General features: G+C 36.9%; 1 protein-coding gene across 1 annotated transcript; it reads left to right on the forward strand.

The window, feature by feature from the left end:
- Nucleotides 1–6,500: 6,500 nt before the first annotated feature.
- On the forward strand, nt 6,501–10,288 carry LOC122150249 (sperm-associated acrosin inhibitor-like). The gene is made up of 4 exons (XM_042781351.1): nt 6,501–6,567; nt 7,698–7,732; nt 8,939–9,054; nt 10,234–10,288. Exons 1-4 carry the CDS (start codon nt 6,501–6,503, stop codon nt 10,286–10,288), a joined length of 273 nt encoding a protein of 90 aa, XP_042637285.1.
- The last annotated feature ends 9,657 nt before the right edge of the window (nt 10,289–19,945 follow it).

Raw genomic sequence — 19,945 nt, forward strand, 5'->3', positions numbered from 1 at the left:
ATACATACAATAAAGATTTTGTTGTTGTTATGTGCTGTCGAGTCGGACCCAACTCATAGCAATCCCTCCTTGGCTTGCTGAGGCAGTAACACTATGGAAGTAGATTGCCCAACCTTCCTTCCGAGGAGTCTCTGGTGGATTTGAACCGATAGCCTTCTGGTTAGAAGTTAAGTGCCTTAGGCACTATGCTACCAGAGCTCCCATAATAAAGGTTAGATACCTGAAATGTTAAGTAAATGAATTTCAGTATGTATATATATATATATATATATATATATATATATATATATCACTCTTCCATTCATGGCAGTACTTATGAAGTAATGACATTAAGACTGCCATGATAGCTAGGATGCATTGCTTGGGTTCAAATAGAAATTCTACATTTCTTTTTTAAAGCAAATTTTAAATGAATATTTGATCTTCCAATTAAAGCTTAATCCTCATTGGCCTCTCTTTTTGACCTCAAAATGCAAGTCTTAAATTGTGGATTGCAGAGCCTTTTCTAGCCTAGTTGTAGCTCCCTACTTTGGAGCTATTAGATTTAAGCAAAGAAACAAGCCAAAAGTGTAAAGTAATAAATTATTTAAATGTTATCTTTTTTTTTGTGTTCTTATGTAAAAGAACTTTACAGCAAATCTCTCCTAAACTACTGTATAACAGTTGCATTTCTTTGAATGCTAAGCACATCTCAGTACTAAAAGTCTCTTTTATGTTTGCTTTACCAGAAGGCTGGTGATTCAAACCCACCAGCCACTCCGTGGAAGGAAGGTTGGGCAATATACTTCCATAGTTATATCACCTCAGAAACCCAAGGAGTTGTTGCTATGTGTTGGGTCAGACTCTATGGCACATAACAACAGCAACAACAGGGTAAGGAACTCTGGTGGTGCACTGCCTAAGGCAGAAGATTGGTCATTCAACACAAGACAGTCTGTGAAGGAAGACTGAGAACAATCTACTTCTCTAAATATTTACTGCCTCGGAAACCAAATGGGGGTCACTGAGTTGGACATGACTGACAGCAGTGGGTTAATCTAGGGTGCTGATTATAATTTCCGATACCCAGAACTTTCTCCTGAACATTTTAATTCATTAAAACAGCTATTGTTTGGTTAGTTCTTCAGCTATAAGAGAAATGCCTCACAGGAATGAGAAAATTTATTTTCTCAGAGTTTAGGAGGCTAAAAGTGAATTTAGGGCACTTGCTCTAGAGAAAGCTCTGTCATGTCTGGTGAAAATTCTTGCTTCAGTTTATTATCTCAGGTAGTTCTTATTTTCCTGCTAATCTCCAGGTGATTTCTATCTATGCCAAGTTTGTACTTAAATGTTTGTGTCTAATCTGCTCTTTACATACCTTAAAAATCTTTAGGTTTAAGACATATCCTACACCAATATAGTCCCACTACACTCACTAGCATAACAAAGAAAACTCCATTTGTAAATGGAATTTCATCAATGGATGAGAGGATTCCAACACATATTTGGGGATGATTCAATTAAATCCATAACATTCCACTCATTTGCCCCACCCCCCAAATCCATATCCTTCCCATTGGCAAACAAACACATTACCCTATTACTTCATTTTACAATTTTTATTCCATATTAACATGAACCTTAAATCCAACATTGCATGTTCCAAATCATCTAAATCAAATATGACCCTGAGGCACGTTCCATCTTGGGGTAAAATTCCTGTCCTATGAAACTGTGAAATCTAGACTACAAGTTATCTGCTTCCAAATTATAAAGAGGAGACAGGTATAAAGTGGATATTCAAGTGGGAGAAATTAGAGGAAAAGAGAGGGCCAGGGGAACCAACCAATTCCATACCCAGCAGAGTAAATTCCATTAGCTCTCATGGCTTGAAAATAATCCTCTCTTCTCAGAGACCATCAAGGCTGTGACTCCATGTTCCAGACTCCATGACTGGGCCATGTTTTCAGCACTCGGGGTAGTAGCCCTTTGGCCTTGAGTGTCAGCCTATGCACGAAGCCCACTGGGATGGCAAGCCCACTCCCTCAGCCCCATTATCTTTGTCCATTTGTGTTGTGACCTCAGTTGTTTGGACCTAGGCAGATCCATTCTCTAGGCACTGGAATGGCAATCCTTGTCTCTAATCTTTGGGAAAAGGATCCATTCTCCTGGCTCACTTGAACTGCAGTCCACACTCTAGAAACCAAGTGAAGGAATTCTGACTCTTTGAAACCTAATAGGTGTTTCTTCCATGTTTTGAAATGGAGACAGCCCTGTCCACCATGGTCCCTTCAATAGTTCTGATGATATCTGAACTATTCCTGACAAGGTGACTTCCTTTTCCTGAAGGACAACAGATGTCTGCAACCAAGTCATTTTCTTGGTCCATTTCATGACTGTGAGAGTTCTCCAGCAAGATTATTTTAATATATGAATGATTTGTGCATGTTAATTTTATCTTGTTAATGTGCAGAATTATCCTGTTTTTTTATATTATTTATAATTAGATTCAATTTAAGTTTTTGTTTGTTTTCAATTCTTATTGCCTCATTGTAATTGCATGGCTTAATTCATTGGATAATGTTCCAAAACAATACTAAATTATATTGGAGAACATGGGCTTCCTTGCTTTTATTTATTTATTTATTTTTTTTTTTTACTAAAGTGAAATGGGAGCTCTGGTGTAGTGCCTAAGGCATTTGACTGCTAATCAGAAGGCTGGCAGTTCAAAACCCACCAGCCACTACTCAGAAGGAAGATTGGGCAATCTACTTCCTTAGTGATACTTCCTTAGAAACCCAAGGTGGAGTTGCTATGAGTTGGATCTTACTAGACTGCAGTGAGTTTGGTTTTGGTTTTGGTTTGTTATAGTCAAATACCTTTAGTAAGACACTTGTTTGGAAACTAAAGCATATGTACATATATGTTATCATGTTAAGGAATTGTTCACTATTATTTTCTTAGGAGCATATTTTGAATCTGTTGAATGCTTTTATAGCTTTCATAAAGATAATCATATGTTTTTTATCCTTATACCTTTAATATGGTATGTAATATGAATGTCTTTCCTCATTTAGAGTCAGCTTTCTTTTCTTTGAATACATTCCCATTGGAAATGTTTTATCTCATTTTTAATATATGTTTAATTCTGTTCACTAATATTTTATACAAAAGCATAAGTGATATATCTATCTACCATCAGCTCTCAGTCTGTTTTTCTTAATGTGGTGCATTTTGTGATACCAGAATGCCAAAAATGATGACACCTGTATTTCAAGTTCCAGAAGAATCACCTATGGTAGATAGATTTTAGTGGATTTTAAATCAAGACAGACTAGGAAGAAAGACCTTGTGAGCCTCCAAAAATTAACCAATTAAAATTGTATGGATCCACGGTTCTAGCAAGACAGTGGGATAAGCAGACTAACTACACAGACTCTCTGTAATAAAGCAATGAGAAATGAATTGAAACCTATACAGAAGATGATCCTGGAACACTGAGCTTTGGAGGCAATGATAAAGAAGTGGATTACATAACAACTAGTAGGAGAACCTGAATGAAAAAAAGTGAGTAAGGAGACAAATGGAGCTGTGGACTGCTGGCTGTCCAGCACAGCCACTTTGAATATATCCTGGTAGCAACCTAAGAATTGGCTCTGCTTGCTAAAGATGGCATATGAAAGGACTGCTTTGGTGCCTGACAACCAGAAAGGAAAATGGCAAAGAAGGAGACAAACAGACCTGTGGATTTCTCATCAAATAAGAGTGTGTAAACAAACTGTGGGACATACACATAATGGAATATTATGCAAACCTAACGAATAATGTAGAATTTGCAAAAGACTGCATTACTTAGATGAACTCAGAGAACACTATGCTGAGTGAGATAAGTCAATTGAAGGACAAATATTGTATTAGTACACTATTGTAAAGGAGTCAAGGAAAGGTTTATACATGGAAGGAAAATTTCTTTGTTGTTCTCCAGAGATGGGAGAGGAGGGGAGGGAAAATTCTTAGATAAGTTGGAAAAAAAATGTATATATATATATAAACCGAAGATTGTTAGTGGTTACCAGGAGTAGTAGTGGGAGAGAGGAAGCTTTTGTTTGTGTGGCGTTGAGTTTATGCTAATGGTGATGGAATATTTTGGAAAAGGATAGCAGTAATGGTGGCACAAAATGAAAAATGTCATTAACGTCCCACATTTACAGCTCAGCTAATGAAGATAGGATTCAGATTCAAGATCATGGTCATAACCACACAGCAGTGCCTTCTAAGATTGCCATAAAACTTCAGAGAAGTGAATCATAATTTCACAGCTATATGTCAGGGCATATTTTATATGATAGTTGAAAATAAGATATTTGCATATTTCTGTTTTCAAGTACCAAATAAGTAATTGGTTAGTTTCCACTGTCCTTAAACATACATAGTTAAGCATGCATGTAATATATTTACACACAAGAACCATCTTTATTTATTGAAATAATAACCTGTACTCTTTTTGGAAATTATTTATAAAAATATTATTATCTAAGTAAAATATATTTTGTGTGTCAATGTATTTTTCTATTTACAAGCCTGCATCAAAGTGAAGTGTATCTTCAGTGAACCATGTGCTAATTAACCTAATAATAATATATTGTTTGGCCAAAAAAAAAAAAAAGTCCTGGCTGTAAATGTGGAAGTTATATTGGTGAATGAATTGTTGTGTATGTTTCACCGCAATGAAAGTTATATATATATAACATATATAACATAAATATACATGGATCACAGAATATTGTCCAAACTTGTGCTTACTTTGGAGGTTTCATAAAAAGAGACCAATTACTGGAGAGGAATATCATGTCTGGTAAAGTGGATGGCCAGCAAAAGCAAGGGAAACCCTCAGTAAGATAGATTGCCACAATGGCTACAACATGGACTCAAACATACCAGTAATCATGAATATGGTGCAGAAATGGTCAATATTTTGTTCCATTACAAATAGGGTCCCCATGAGTTAGAACAGACTTGATGACAAATAAAAACCACCACCACCATAGGGAAAACATGGCAAAGTGTATATATAAACACTCTATATTATTTCTTGGAGCTCTGCTAGCATAGTGCCTAAGGCACTTGACTGCTAACCAGAAGGCTGGTAGTTCAAACCCACTAGCCACTCTTCAGAAGGAAGGTTGGGCAATCTACTTCCATAGTGATACTGCCTCCAAAACCCAAGGAGGAGTCATTATGAGATAGCTCAGACTTGACGGCATATAACTACAACAATAACAATATTTCTTAAAACTATATATGAATATAAAATTATCTCAAATTAGAACTGATAAAGAAAACTTCCAGTTGAATCTAGTATATTTGTTGTTTTGTATCTGAGTCAATTCTGACTTACAGTGACCCCAAATAAGCTTTTAGTATCACAAGATATTAAGAGATTAGGCATGTGTAACAGTTGCCAAAACTCAGTTTCTTTTCCCCTTTTGGTTGTCTTGTCCTTTCCTATTCACTTGGTTGGAAAGTTTCCATGTATCTTCTCAATCTTAAAACCTATAATCACTCTGATTACTTAGTCTCTTCCAATACTTTTCAGATCATCAGATCAAATTGTCCAAAGCCTCCTGCTGAGGAAAGATCTATGTGAGATTCTTTTTGAAGCATGTCTCATGAGCTGTTTTAAACCCCCAGGAAGAACAAAGAACACCTAGGTGTCTTATCTATTCTCAACCATCTATCTTACCCCCAACAAGCTCCTCAATAACAGATAAATAAAAGAGACTTCTCAGATGGTAAATGTGGCTGAAGAAGAAAAGGTAGAGCCACACAGGTAGGTCAAATGGAGAATAGGAAGGTAGCCCTGGTGAGCAGCATTTCTGAATTGACTGTCTTTCCTGAAATAACTGTTTATATTTTCTGAGAAATATCTGAGATGCAAATGTGCATCTTTCCTTAAATGACACCTAGCTTCCTGTGGGCTGATCCAAGAAATTGGGAGAATATGCAACTGCTTATTTTGTCCTGGTCTTTTTCTCTCATCTATTAGCCATGTGTTCACATGTTTTGTTTTATGGAATCAGGAGGATTAGGAGAAGAAATAAGAGGACTTCCCATTAATGAGGAATGTGGAGGATTAGATTCCAAAACAATCTATCTTGGAAGGACAGCCAGAATAAACCTTAGAAGTGAGGATGGTGAGACTTTGTCTAACATCTTAGGAGGGATGAATCCTAGGAGAAGGACATCATATTTGGCAAAGTAGAGGATCAGTAAAATGGAGGAACTCCCTTGACAATAAAGATTGACGTGGTGACTGCTACAATAGGCACACACATAGCAATATTTTGTTTTATTGTGCACGGGGTCACTGTGAGTTGGAATCAACTCATCAGCATCTAACAACAACAACAAGGAGGGTAGAGCAAGTTCTTTGCCAGTCAGGAACTTTCATTTGGAAATGAAATATTTTTTTCCTTCAACCATTTGTTATTCTGAAGGTTTTCTTCAACAGACGTGATAAAATGTGTTTCTGCTCATCATGGATCAGAGCTCTTTGCATCGTTGTGTTGGCATTTCCTCCTCATTCTGGTGAGTAATCTACTCTTAGTTGAGACACTTCACATATCCTAGAAAACACAGGAAATAGTTCCAGTAAACTAGGAATTGAGGGGTTAGAAATTATAAATTGTAAAATGAAAAAGTATGTTATAAATACTTTAAAAAAGTGCTTCAGTGGATTTATTTTTGTCATTTTCTATATTGGAGAGGCACTATGCCATCAGACCTCCCATATTGGAGAGGTGGACACAGAGTGGTAGGTTGATATGGGTAGTAGTCTTAGCTCTTTTTTCATTTATAATTAAATAACTTTACCTAAATTCTATTTGTTCTCTTTGAAGATCAGATTCCATGGTTGTGGTAAATGCAAAGTGTGGGGAAGAATCACATCTTCCAGATCTGGTGTTTCTTGACACTCTGAATTATTGTTTGTCAACCCTATGCCCCTAAAAAAAATATATATATATATATATTTAAGGACAGGATTCATTGATACTGTAGGGTACATATTTATTATTCTTAAAGCTGAAGGTTGTCCATGAATTTCAGTATTGAGTAGCTGTGTGACATTGGATAAAGTCAAACCAAACCTGTTGCTGTGTAGTCAATTCCAATGCATGACTATCTCATGTGTTACAAAGTAGGTTTCTTGGTCATATGCCAGATTTTTTCTATGGCACCATGTGTTGGCTTTGACTGGCCAAATTTAGGTTAATAGTCAAGAGCAAACTAATTGTGGCACCCAGCGACCCTATGAGATGGATGGAGTCACAAAATTAAAGCATATTAACTCAGTACTAATTAGTACTAATTGATTTCTTCTTATTAACTGACAATGCAAGTCATTAAATTCTCTAACCAGGATTTTTCACCCATAAAAATGAAAGCACCTTGTTAGGGATTATTGAAAACATGAATTATTTTTTTATAGAGTAAGACTAGTATGGGAGTGAAATAATCTTTCTAGGTTTGGAGTTATTTTGTGAGTTTATTATTTTGCTACTGCTTCAAAATGCTTACCTCATGACTAGCAGGGTCTTCAGTAAACAGTTGACAGCAGTTCATGATAATAGTGATATGGATACATGCTATCATAGAGTATGTATTTTCTTTAAAATTCCTTCCTATTTTTAACTATTACATTTATGAGTTGGTTGCAGAAACTTCCTTTAGATCTTCAAAGCGCCGAGATCCAGTAAGTTAATACTGATTCATTTATAATTGGAAAAACTTAAATTTTATGTTGTAAATTTTAGCAGCAGATATTCACTTAAGGGTTAATAAAATAATTGTAATTTTTATATATTCATGTACTGGTACATGACATAGAATTAAATAAAACAAATCTACAGTTTTGAACATATGAAGAAATATGGGTCCCAAGGAATTTTAAAAATAGATGGAGTAAGAACTCAGTGTTGTTTATTTACATAAATTGTTAATACTGCCAATGTTAAAAAATGTACATATATATATGTACACACACACATATGTGCTTATATTTACATATGTTTACACAAATATAAAGATACACATATGTATACACACATGCATATGGAGCTCTGGTGGCACAGAGTTTAAGGCATTTTACTGCTAACCAGGAGGTTGGTGGTTCAAACCACCAGCTTCTTCATGGAATGAAGATGAAGAAATCTACTTCCGTCAGGATTTACCACCTTGGATACATAATGTGGGTTGCTATGAGTCAGAATCTACTCGATGGCAGTAGGCTTGGTTTGGTTTATACACACAGACGCAAGCACACACACACACACACACACACGTATACCTGTCTGTTTCCCTGCCTTTGCAGTATAGTTGATTCCATATTTTGGGAACACCATAAGTTACAGAGTAGAACTGAGGTCTACAACAGGGTTTTCTTATTTGTATTCTTTATGGAAACAAATCACCAGTCTTTGAGTTTGAACTATCAACTTTTTGGTGAGTAGTTAAGCACAAACTATTTTTGCCACCAGAAACTTTATACATATCAATATCTATGTCTATATCTATATCTATATATATATATATATGTACAGAGAGTATTAAGAATGACAATGGAATAAAAAATAAAAAATCCCACTAAATGATATTTTTTGGTGTGATGGAAGGAGGAAGATGTAATATTTGTAAGAGAAAAAATGGGTGATGGTGACTAAATAATAAAAATCAATAAGTTTGTTATATGGCCTTGTTTTGAAAAGTAATAACTGGCATGCGAAAACATATCCATGACACTTTTATATTTCAAGTGGGTTATTGGTACATAGGTGTTCATATTTAAACTAATATATAGTTCATCCCATGCTGAGGTAAGATATTTTGAGTGAACTGAAAAACATTTCATTTGAAGGTTCATTCTAATATACTTTATATATTTTCTCTCTATGTGTAACAGCCAAACTGTAATCAATATGCAGATCACCTACATTTTTGCACCAGAGAAATGGATCCAGTTTGTGCAACCAATCATCAAACTTACAGCAATAGTTGTGTTTTCTGCAGTAGAAAAATGTAAGAACACACTAATAACTATTTCCTTTTCCAAAATATGAAGACTCCACCCCAAAATGATAGCAAAATAAATACTGTTTGTAACCTACACACAGTACATAGAGAATACAACACACCATTTCTGTAAATGACAAAGTTCTCATTAGTAAAAATAGTTTTGTATTTGTGCTTTTAATATAACTAGGCTAGATATTCTGTAAATATGCAAATCAATTAATATAACTTAATTATGAATGACTAATCCGACTCGACAGCACATAACAACAACAACAACGTCAGCCTCTGGTGGCATAGTGCCCAAGGCATTTGACTGCTAACCTGAAGGCTGGAGGTTCAAACACACCAGCCACTTCTCAGAAGGAAGATTGGGCAATCTACTTCTGTAATGATACCACCTCAGAAACACAAGGAGGGGTCACTATAAGTCAGATCCGACTGGACCATAGTGAGGTGGTTTTTTTTTTTTTTTTTTTTTTTTAAATGTCAAGCTAGTGACCAATATAAGGTAACTCTGAGGTCCAGATGCTGAGTGAATCTCTGCAATGGCCATGAGAATGAGACATGTAGACTTCCAACTGTAGGGGGCAGAATTAAGCAAATACCCTGACTGACTCATACTTTGTGGAATCATCATGGTGAGCTCGTGAGCCTGTTCATGTCAGGCACTGACTCCTCTAATGGCTGACTTTGTCTCCACCTCTATAACAACCTTCCAAGCCTTCCTTACAGTACATTCTAGGGCACTTTCAGCTAGTCTCCCCTCTTGCATCCTTTGCTCTGAAGGAGTTTACTGTCTAAAGGTTCAGCCACACTTCAGTCTTCTGCCTCACTAGTCTTTCCTCTCATAAACTCTTTGCAAATTTAGTCCCCAGATTGGCATCTAATTCTAGAAAACTACAAAGATAAACCCTAAATCTCTACTTACCTCTATCTGGGTGAGTTGCAAAACTGACTCAGGCATGATGATGGAGAAAGGGTCAAGAGCCCCACAGAAGTAGGGGCATGCATAGGGCTGAGGAGTAGGTGGAGCCTAGCATGTTGGAGAAGTGGAACACAGACTTTCCACCTTGTTCCAAATTCCAGTTCTCATTGAAAACACATTGTGCACTTCCAGGAGTTTAATGAGTTCTTTTTAACATTTTTTTTTTCCCTTCTCTCTGCCTTTTTCTCTCTCTACAGAGAAAGTGGTCACACATTTCAATTTGATTATTATGGTTCATGCAAATCTAGATGAAACTGAGTATTGATATGCCTTTTATTGTGGTCTTATTTTGTTGATAATTAACAAAAAAAAAAAAAAATTAGTCTTCTCAATCAAGCCTTAAATTCATGGATGATGAAGTGACTCTGATGAAAAACATCATGGACTAAAGGTCATTCAATGTTGTTTCCAACTTTAAGATTTTGTGATTTAAAGATTTTCTTTTTTTTTTATTTTATGTTCAATGACAGTTTGAAAACCTCATATCCTAATTGTATGTTTGATAATATAAAATCAAATGCAACTTAAAATCATAAACATTTTGTTCAATATAATGTTAACTAATCTTATCTTTCTAAATTGTCAAGCTTAACAATGCATATTTTGTTATCTTTAAATAAAGTCATATTTTTAAAGGTGACCAAGTAATATCATCCTTGGATATTTAACAAAAATATAGATATCTGAGCTCCTCTGTACCCTAAGGAATCAGGACCTCAAGGAGAGGGGAGTGAGAATTTTATTTCTAACACATTTGTAGGTTAATATTACAATAACACATTAGGCAATACTGACTTTAGTAAGTACATGAATATTGTGTAGATACATTGTGTTCATAACTAAGAAAAAAACTGAAAAATTAATAGAGGATAATACAAGCAATTACTAACACGGCTTGCTTCAGGATGATGGCATTAAAATATTTCTTCTTTCCAGCTTTCTTTTTCATCTGTTTTAATAAGGAACAGGCATATATTATATTAATTGAAAAATTTAACATTGATAAACCAACACAATATTTTATCTACATTAATATTTCCAAGGGAGCTCTGGTGATGTAGTGCCTAAGACACTTGACTGCTAACCAGAGGGCTGGGGGTTCAAATCCACCAGCCACTCCTCAGAAGGAAGATTAGGCAATTTACTTCTGTAGTGATACTGCCTCAGAAACCCAAGAAGGGGTCTCTCTAAGTGAGATCCAACTCAATGACAGTGAGGTTTTTGGTTTTTTTTTTTAGTATTTACCAAAAATGACATTAGATACCAAGGTTTCCTTCCCAGTCTGCAGATTCATGTACATTGTAATCATTGGCTTTATTAAGCTGCAGAAAATAATTGATTATTTGCAACTCTCTCAAGTGAGACAAGATATCTGGATGCACAACCACCGATTCCATAGTGCTCTATAGCTTGAGCCAAGGCAAAACATCAAAAAAGATGATTGTGTTATTATTCTGATGAAATCCTAGGAGGTGCAACTGTTAGAAAATATGACATCTTTTAAAAATTTATTTTTCATGTTTATTGAAAAATAATGAAGTGAAATTTGCATGGAATAAAAATAAGCTTTATTGATATACCATTCTATAAATGTGGACAAACTTATACAACCATTTAAGAACCACCACAATCTAGATATAGAATATCTCCACCAGATTCCCCAAATTCCTTGTGGTGTTTTACAAACAATTCTTTTCCCTTCCCTTGACACCCAGGGCCACTGATCTGATACCTGTCACGTTAGTATATTTTGTCCTCCACCCATTTGTCGTTTGTTGTAGTGCAGTAGCTTGTATGTTTTTATGATGTTAGAAATTATGCCACCAGAATTTCAAATACCAGTAAGGTCACCATAGTGGACAGCTTTTTGTCAAGTTTTCAGACTAAGGCAGACTAGGAAGAAAGGCCTGATGAATTACTTCTGAAAAGTAGCCTATGTAAGCTTATGAATCATAACATAAAATTGTCCAACTAACTTGCTTTGGACATATCATCAGGAGGGATCAATTGTAAGAGGAGGACATCATGTTTTGTAAAATAGAGGGCCACTGTGGATGAAGGACGCTTTCAGTTTGGTGGATTTGTACAATAACTGCAACAATGCCAGAAATTGTAAGGAGCCACAAGACTAAGAAACCTTTTCTTCAGCTGTGTTTAACATTTCCAGAGGTCAAACTGACCCAAAGGAAGCTATCTATCTAGTTAGTATATTTTATGAATCTTATGCTGAAATAAATTTGAACTCATAGGAAGGTGCTGAAATTATATAGTGTGTTCCTTTCTAGTCCTTATCTATCTTTCCCAATAATAGTATTTTACACAGTCATTGTACGATATCAAAACCAGCAAATTGACATGGTATACTACTATTAATTGAACAAAAGACACTATTTGGATTTCTCCTTATTTATTTATCTTCCCCACTTTTCAAATTTTAGAGGTTACATAGGATGTTTCAATATTTAGTAGAGTTAGTGGCATTGGTGACTGAAATAACTCTGGAGACTACATAATAGAATTTTGCAAGACTAACCACTTATTCATTGCAAATACCTTTTTTCAACAACACAAATGATGGCTATACACATGGACATCACCAGATGGAGTACACAGGAATCAGATTGACTATATCTGTGAGAAGAGACAGTGGAAAAGCTCATTATCTTTAGCCAAAACAAGGCCAGGAACTGATAGTGGAACAGCCCATCAACTTCTCATGAGCAAGTTCAACTTGAAATTGAACACAATTAAAGCAATTCCAAGACAGCCTCCTGAATTTAGAGACCATTTAAAGAATAGATTTGCACATTGAGCACCAGTGACCGAAAACCAGAAGAATTGTGGAATGACATTAAGAACATAATACATGAAGAAAGTAAGAGGTCATTAAAAAGATGAGAAAGGAAGAATAAAACAAAATGGATGTCAGAAGAGACTCTGGAAATTGTCCTTGAGCAGAGAGAAACTAAAGCCAATGGAAGAAATGACAAGATAAAAGAGCTGAACAGAAGATTTCAAAGAACAGCTCAAGCAGACAAAGCCAATAACTATAATGAAATGTGAAAATACCTAGAGTTATAGAAAACCAAAAGGGAAGAACACACTTGGCATTTCTCAAACTGAAAGAATTGAGGAAAAAAATTAAGCCTTGCGTTGCAATATTTAAAGTTTCTGTGGGCAAAATATTGAATGACGCAGGAAGCATCAAAAGATGATGGAAGGAATACACAGAGTCATTGTAATGAAAAGACCTGGTCAATCTTGATCCATTTTATGAGGTGGCATATGATTAAGAACCAATGGTATTGAAGGAAGAAGTTGAAGCTGCACTGAAGGAATTGGGGAAGAACAAGGCACCAGAAATTGATGGAATGTCCATTGAAATATTTCAACAAATGGATGCCCTGCTGGAGGGACTCACTTGGTTGTGCCAAGAGATTTATTTGGAGGACAGCTAACTGGCCAAGTGACTGGAAGAGATCCATATTTGTACACATTCTTAACAAAGGTGATCCAACAGAATGTGCAAATTATTGAAAAATATCATTAATATCACATATTTACACTCATACTGAAGATAATTGAAAAACAGTTGCAGTAGTATATTGACAGAGAACTTCCAGAAATGCAAGGTGGATTCAGAATAGGACACAGAACAAGGGATATCATTAGCGATGTCAGATGGATCTTGGCTCAAAGCAAAGAATACCAGAAATATGTTTACTTAAGTTTTATTGACTATGCAAAGGTATTTGATTGTGTGGATCATAACAAATTATGGGTAACATTGAGAAGAATGGGGATTCCAGAACATGTAATTGTACTCATGAGGAACCTGTACATAAACAAAGAGGATGTCATTCAAACAGAACAAGGGGACACATCATGGTTTAAAATCAAGGAGAGAGTGTGTCAGGGTTGTATCCTTTCACAATACTTACTCAATCGGTATGCTGAGCAAATAATCCAAGAAGCTGGACTATATGAAGAAAAACATGGCATCAAGATCGGAGGAAGAATCATTAACAATCTGCCATACATTGACAACACAACTTTGCTTGCTGAAAGTGAGGATGAATGAAGCACTTACTAATGAAGATTGAAGAATACAATCTGCAGTATGGATTACATCTCAATATAAAGAAAACAAAAGTCCTCACAACTGGACCTATAAGCAGCATCCTGATAAATGGAGAAAAGTTTGAAATTGTCAAAGACTTCACATCGCTTGGTTCTACAATCAATGCCAATGGAAGCAGCGTCAGGACATCAGAAGATGTATATATAGCACTGGGCAAATCGGTTGGTTTCTGTTTGCTGTTGTTGGTTCTCTGTCCAAAGGACTCCTTTTAGTATCTCTTGTAAGGTTGGTCTGGCTTTAACAAATTCCCTTAATTTCTGCTTATCTGGAAATCCTCAAATTTCACCATCGTATTTGAAGGGCAATTTTGCCGGGTATATAATTCTTGGTTGGAAATTTTTCTCTTTCAGGGTTTTCTATATACCATTCCATTGCCTTCTCACCTGGACAGTTTCTGCCAGGAAATCTGAGTTTAGTCTTATTGGTTGCCCCTTGTAGGTGACTTTTTGTTCTTCCTGTGCTGCTTTTAGGATTCTTTCTTTTCTTTGGTTTTGATGAGTTTGATGTTGATATGTCTTGGTGATTTTCTTTTGAGGTCTGTGGTAGTTAAGTTTGTGCCTCAACTTGGTTGGGCCTGGTTGAGTGGCTGGGCAGCTGGATGTAATATTCCCCATGATGAGACTGGTAATCAACTCCATGGTGGAATCTACTGTGAGCAGCTGAGTAGCTGTCTTAGGGATGTGGTATGTTTTCCGTTTATAAAGAGAAAGCTTGGGGAATGTTCTCTAGCTTATGGCATGCTTGAACCCTGCATGTATCTGAGTCATTGTTCAGCAGCCTTCCATGCTCTGCTGATCCTGGGACTTTCAATGGACTTGAATCAATGGCCTGCCATGTGGTTTGGTAACATTGGGACTGTGCCATTTTATTTGGTGACCTTGGGCTTGTTAGCCTCAACAGCCAGTAGCTGCCTGAGTGAAGAGATGCCTTTAGCTTCAGTGGACCAGGAGCAAGAGGCAGAGCTGAAGTCCAAGGGCGAGGGGCTTTTGTACAGCCCCTAGAGCCTGGCACTTTGAACTTGGACATCTAGCCTCCCAAACCGTAAAAGAGCAAACTCCTGTTTGTTCAAGCCATCCCATTTGTGGTATATATTCTTGTCAGAGTGGCCCTAGGTAACCAGAACAGGGTCTATCCTGTTTGGAGATCGTTGAACTTCTTGAATGGATAACTCTCATCTTTCATCATATCAGTAAATTGCTCTTCCAAAAAACCTTCAACAATTTTCTCTGTGGTTTTATTTGTCTCTTCCTGTTCTGGAATTCTGATTACATGTAGGTTATTCCTTTTGATGGTATCTCACATGAACTTTAGGCTTTCTTATTTTGTTTTTATCCTTTTTCTGACTGATCCCTTTCCAAAGAAGTATTGAGGTATTTGCTGCTCCCTTGATCACTTTAAATATCCAAAATGGCCACTGCTTTTAAAGAACCAAAATGGCTGCACCCTCTGGACAGGGGAAAGTCCACAGCTCAGGTTGTCTCCCTCCTTGCTGTTTCCCTTCCTAGCCATAGGCTATTAGCGCAGTCATCCCTGCAGCCCTTGGTGACAGTTGGTCCCGTCAGAGTAGCTGACAGTCCACTGCTCCCACCATGTCCGTGCTCACTGTTTTTGTTCGGGTTTTTCCACTAGTTGGTGCTTCATTCACTTCTGTATAGTTCCTTTCAAACCTCAGAACTCCAGGATTATCTTCTGTATCACTGTCAATTGATTTCTCTTTCCATTGTTGAAGAAGGTCTGTGTAGCTGTTCTGCCTATTCTTCCATCGTACCAGAAGTCCTATTTTCAGATTTTTTAAAATTTCACTTTCTTTCAAAAAAAATGTTTCAAGCTACCCAAAGAACTTATATTTAAACTTTTGAATTTCATGATTCAGTAAAACTTTCCCTATAAATGTGAATAAGTAATATCCTCCTAAGTCTTTAGTTTGCCAAGTAAGAACAGTAATACGTCAACAATAAAAAAATAAAATTACTATTTACCATCACTAGCATTTTATTAAAAATATTGTATTATAACCTCCAAATTCGAGTTGCATGATCTCAGAATAAGGATAGTCCTTTGAACTTAATGAATTTTTATTTTGTTTAATCATTGACGACAGCACCTTTATTTATTTATTTTACTTCAGGCTCAGTATTTGAGTAGCATATCTTTAAAAGGATGTCTAAATGAATAGTTTGACTTGTAACTTTTCTAATAAGCCTCTGAAAAGAAATAATTGTAAACCATTTTGTATTACAATATTTTTTGCAATGTCTGTTTTTGTTTGTATTTTAAACATAAAGATATGATGAACTTCAGCAGTTATTAAAACAAGGCTTTGTGACTAGAGTGAGTTTTGTGTTTCTTATTTAAAAAATTAGGAGCTCTGGTAGCATAGTGGCTAAAGCACTTGACTGCTAACCAGAAGGCTGGCGGTTCAAACCCACCAGCCACTCCTCGGAAGGAAGTTTGGGCAATCCTACTTCCATAGTGATACTGCCTCGGAAACCCAAGGAGGGGTCGCTATGAGTCGGGGCAACTCGATGGCACATAACAACAACAACAACATTTAAAAAATTACATTTACTTCACTTATAATTAATACATAGACAGAATGCTAGAAGAATACTTAGACATGTTGTCCAACACAATCATCTGCAGAAAGGAAAATTTAAGCCCTAACTAAAGGAACTGAGTGGTTCAAGGTTGCTGCAGCTATAAAGCTGTGGACTCCTAACTCCATACTGAGTGGCTTTTCCATGGCTCAATGCTATCTCTAACCAACATTAGAAAGCCATTATGAAGTGCATATAAAAATGCTGTGAGAAAAACAATTTTCTAAACAAACAAAAGTGGTATTTATTATTCTCACTTCTGGAACAAAACAGGATATAGTGAAGACAGTAGTTTAAAATAAGATAACTTGTTTCCACATGCAGGATGGATATGGAATTGATATGAAATGAAACTTGAGAGAGCTGAACATGTTGCTTTGGTTCAGGGAAGACATGTTAAGGGACTGTAATAGGTAGTAATATTGAATTGGAAAAGATGATTTGGAGTAAAACACACACACAAGCTACCACTTGCAGAGTGAAAGAATTAGCGAAGTTTCAAACTGAAGATAGCTTCAGGAACTTTTTTTTCACTTTTTTAAAATTTTATTGTGATTTGGGTGAAAATCTACAGAGAAAATTCATCTTCCACACAGCACTTCACATACACTTTGTCTCAAGACATTGACTGTAATCTCCCACAATGCAACAATTCTCCTCCCACTTCCTCACCATAGTTACCTCTTTCTTGTGTCTTTCCCTTGTGTGCACTCCTGCCCCCTGAGCTATCTCCCTGTGCATACACAGCTTTTCTGTTCTCCCATGATTGATCTTTCCAAGGAGTATATCTAACTATTGTAAATGTTCAGCTCATATGCCTGTCTTTTGTTTGGTTGGAAACCATAGGAGTGGGTTCAATTCCAGAACTGAAGGGCAGCTAGGGGCCATAGTCTCAGGGGTTTCACCAACCTCTATCAGACCAGCAAATCTGGTCCTTTTATTTTATTTTATTATGATTTTGAGTTTCGTTCCACATTGTTCTCCCACTCTGTCCAGGATCTCCTACATAGATCCCCCTCTGAGTGATTAACAATGGTAGCCAGGCACCATCTAGTTCTTCTGGTCTCATTGGTCTCATGGTGTACCAGTCTCCTGGACTAATTGTTTCCATGCATATTTGGTTTTCTTCATTCTTCTTTGCTTTGAATGAGGAGAGACCCATTGTTACATCTAGATGGCTGCTTGTGAGCATTTGAGATCCCAGTCACTACTCTCCAAAGTAGGATGTGGAACAATGTTTCTGTGTAGTATGTTATGCTAATTGAGCTTCATGTCCCCTGCAACCACGGTCCCAAGCCCACAGGTCTAACTATTTGCTTCCTCTGGGTAGCTGGCCAAGAAGTGACTACAAACTAGCCCCTTATTAGTTCTACTATATACCTGAAAATTCTTTTCTTTTTTTTTTAAATTGTGATTTGGGTGAAAATTTACAGAACAAATTCACTTTCCATTCAGCAGTTCACATACACTTTGTCTCATGACATTGACTACAAATTACCACAATGCAACAACTCCCCACCCATTTTCTCCTAATAGTCACCTCCACCCTGTGTCCATCCTCCCATGCACTCCTGCCCCCTGAGCTGTCTCCCTGTGCATAAACAACCCTTCTTTCTCTCATGATTTTTTTCTCCAAGGAGTGTATCTACCCCAGGTAAATGTTCAACTCATATGCCTGTCATTTGTTTGGCTGGAAACCACAGGTGTGGGTTCAGTTCCAGACCTGAAGGGCAGCTAGAAGCCATAGTCTCAGTGATTCCACCAGGCTCTATGAGACCAGCAAACCTGGTGCCCCCTTTTTATTTTCCCAAATGATTTTGAGTTTTGTTCCACATTGTTCTCACTCTCTATCCAGGATCTCCTACATAGATCCTCCTCCAAGTGGTTGACACTAGTAGCCAGGCACCATCTAGTTATTTTGGTCTTATAGTCGTATAGGCTGAGGAGCACATGGTGTATGAGTTGCTAGGACTAAATGTTTCCATAAATTTTGCTTTTCTTCTTTCTTCTTTGCTCTGGACAAGGAGATACCTGTCCTTGAATCTAGAAGGCTGCTTGCAAGCTTTTATCATCCCAGTCTCTACTCGCCAAAGTAGGAGGAGAAACAATGATTTGTGTAGTATGTTATTCCAATTGAGCTTGATGTTCCCTGTGACTATGGTCTGGAGCCCACAGGTTCAACTACTCGGTCCCCCTGGGTAGCTGGCTGTGACAAAGAAGTGACTACCACCTTGCCCCTTGCCAGCTCTACTATACACCTGGGAATAAAGATCATACAAATACACTTGTAGGACCACTGTCTGCCAACCCTATACGTGATCTTGGGTACACTCACCGCATCATAGACATACTGACTAATCAAGCCTGTCCACCATCTATCCACCCATACACCCATGTTTGCCTTCACTGACAATGCAGTACTCTATGTGCAAAAGGATTCATCTTTGTTGTCTGTACCTCCCTTGTGCATATCTATGTCTTCCTCTTCCTCAATGCCACCATGTTGCTCACTCACATTTGGTACATTGCCCTTCTCTTCACGCAAATCAATACTTATCTCTACCAACTAACAGTTGTCCCTACCCTACACTCCCACCCCTGGTAACTAAAAAAGGAAATTTCCTTCCATAGATAAACCTTTCCCTGACTTTTACAATAACAGACTAATAAAACATTTGTCCTTTTGTGATTGACCTATTTAACTCAGCATAATGTCCTCCAAGTTCATCCATGTTATGTGGTGTTTCTAGGTTATTCTTTAGGGTTGAATAGTATTCCATTGTGTGTATGTACCATAGTTTGGTTATCCATTCCTCAGTTGATGGACACCTATGTTGTTTCCATCTTTGGCTATTGTAAATAGTGCTGTGATGAACATGGGTGTGCATATGTCTATTCTTGTCATGGCTCTCACTTCTTTAGGATATATCCCTAGTAATGGAATGGCTGGGTCAAATGGTATTTCTAATTTCAACTTTTTAAGGAATAGCCACAATACTTTCCACCATTTTACAGGCCCACCAGTAGTGTATGAGAGTCCCAATCTCTCCACACCCTCGCCAGCATTCGTTATTTTCTGTCTTGTTGAACATTGCCACTAGTGCTGGAGCAAGATGATATCTCTCTTTTTTTTTTTTTATTTGCATCTCTCTAATGGCTAAAGATCATGAG

The sequence above is a fragment of the Orycteropus afer genome, unplaced genomic scaffold (genome assembly GCF_000298275.1).
Source record: "Orycteropus afer afer isolate SDZICR_OR568_19922 unplaced genomic scaffold, OryAfe1.0 scaffold00110, whole genome shotgun sequence".
Taxonomy (NCBI): Eukaryota; Metazoa; Chordata; class Mammalia; order Tubulidentata; family Orycteropodidae; genus Orycteropus; species Orycteropus afer.

Excerpts from the sequence above, each read along its gene's own strand:
- LOC122150249 (XM_042781351.1), top strand. The coding sequence starts at position 6,501 with ATGTGTTTCTGCTCATCATGGATCAGAGCTCTTTGCATCGTTGTGTTG. Across the intron at positions 7,733-8,938 it reads CTTCAAAGCGCCGAGATCCA|CCAAACTGTAATCAATATGC; the intron begins GTAAGTTAATAC and ends TATGTGTAACAG. Across the intron at positions 9,055-10,233 it reads GTTTTCTGCAGTAGAAAAAT|AGAAAGTGGTCACACATTTC; the intron begins GTAAGAACACAC and ends CTCTCTCTACAG.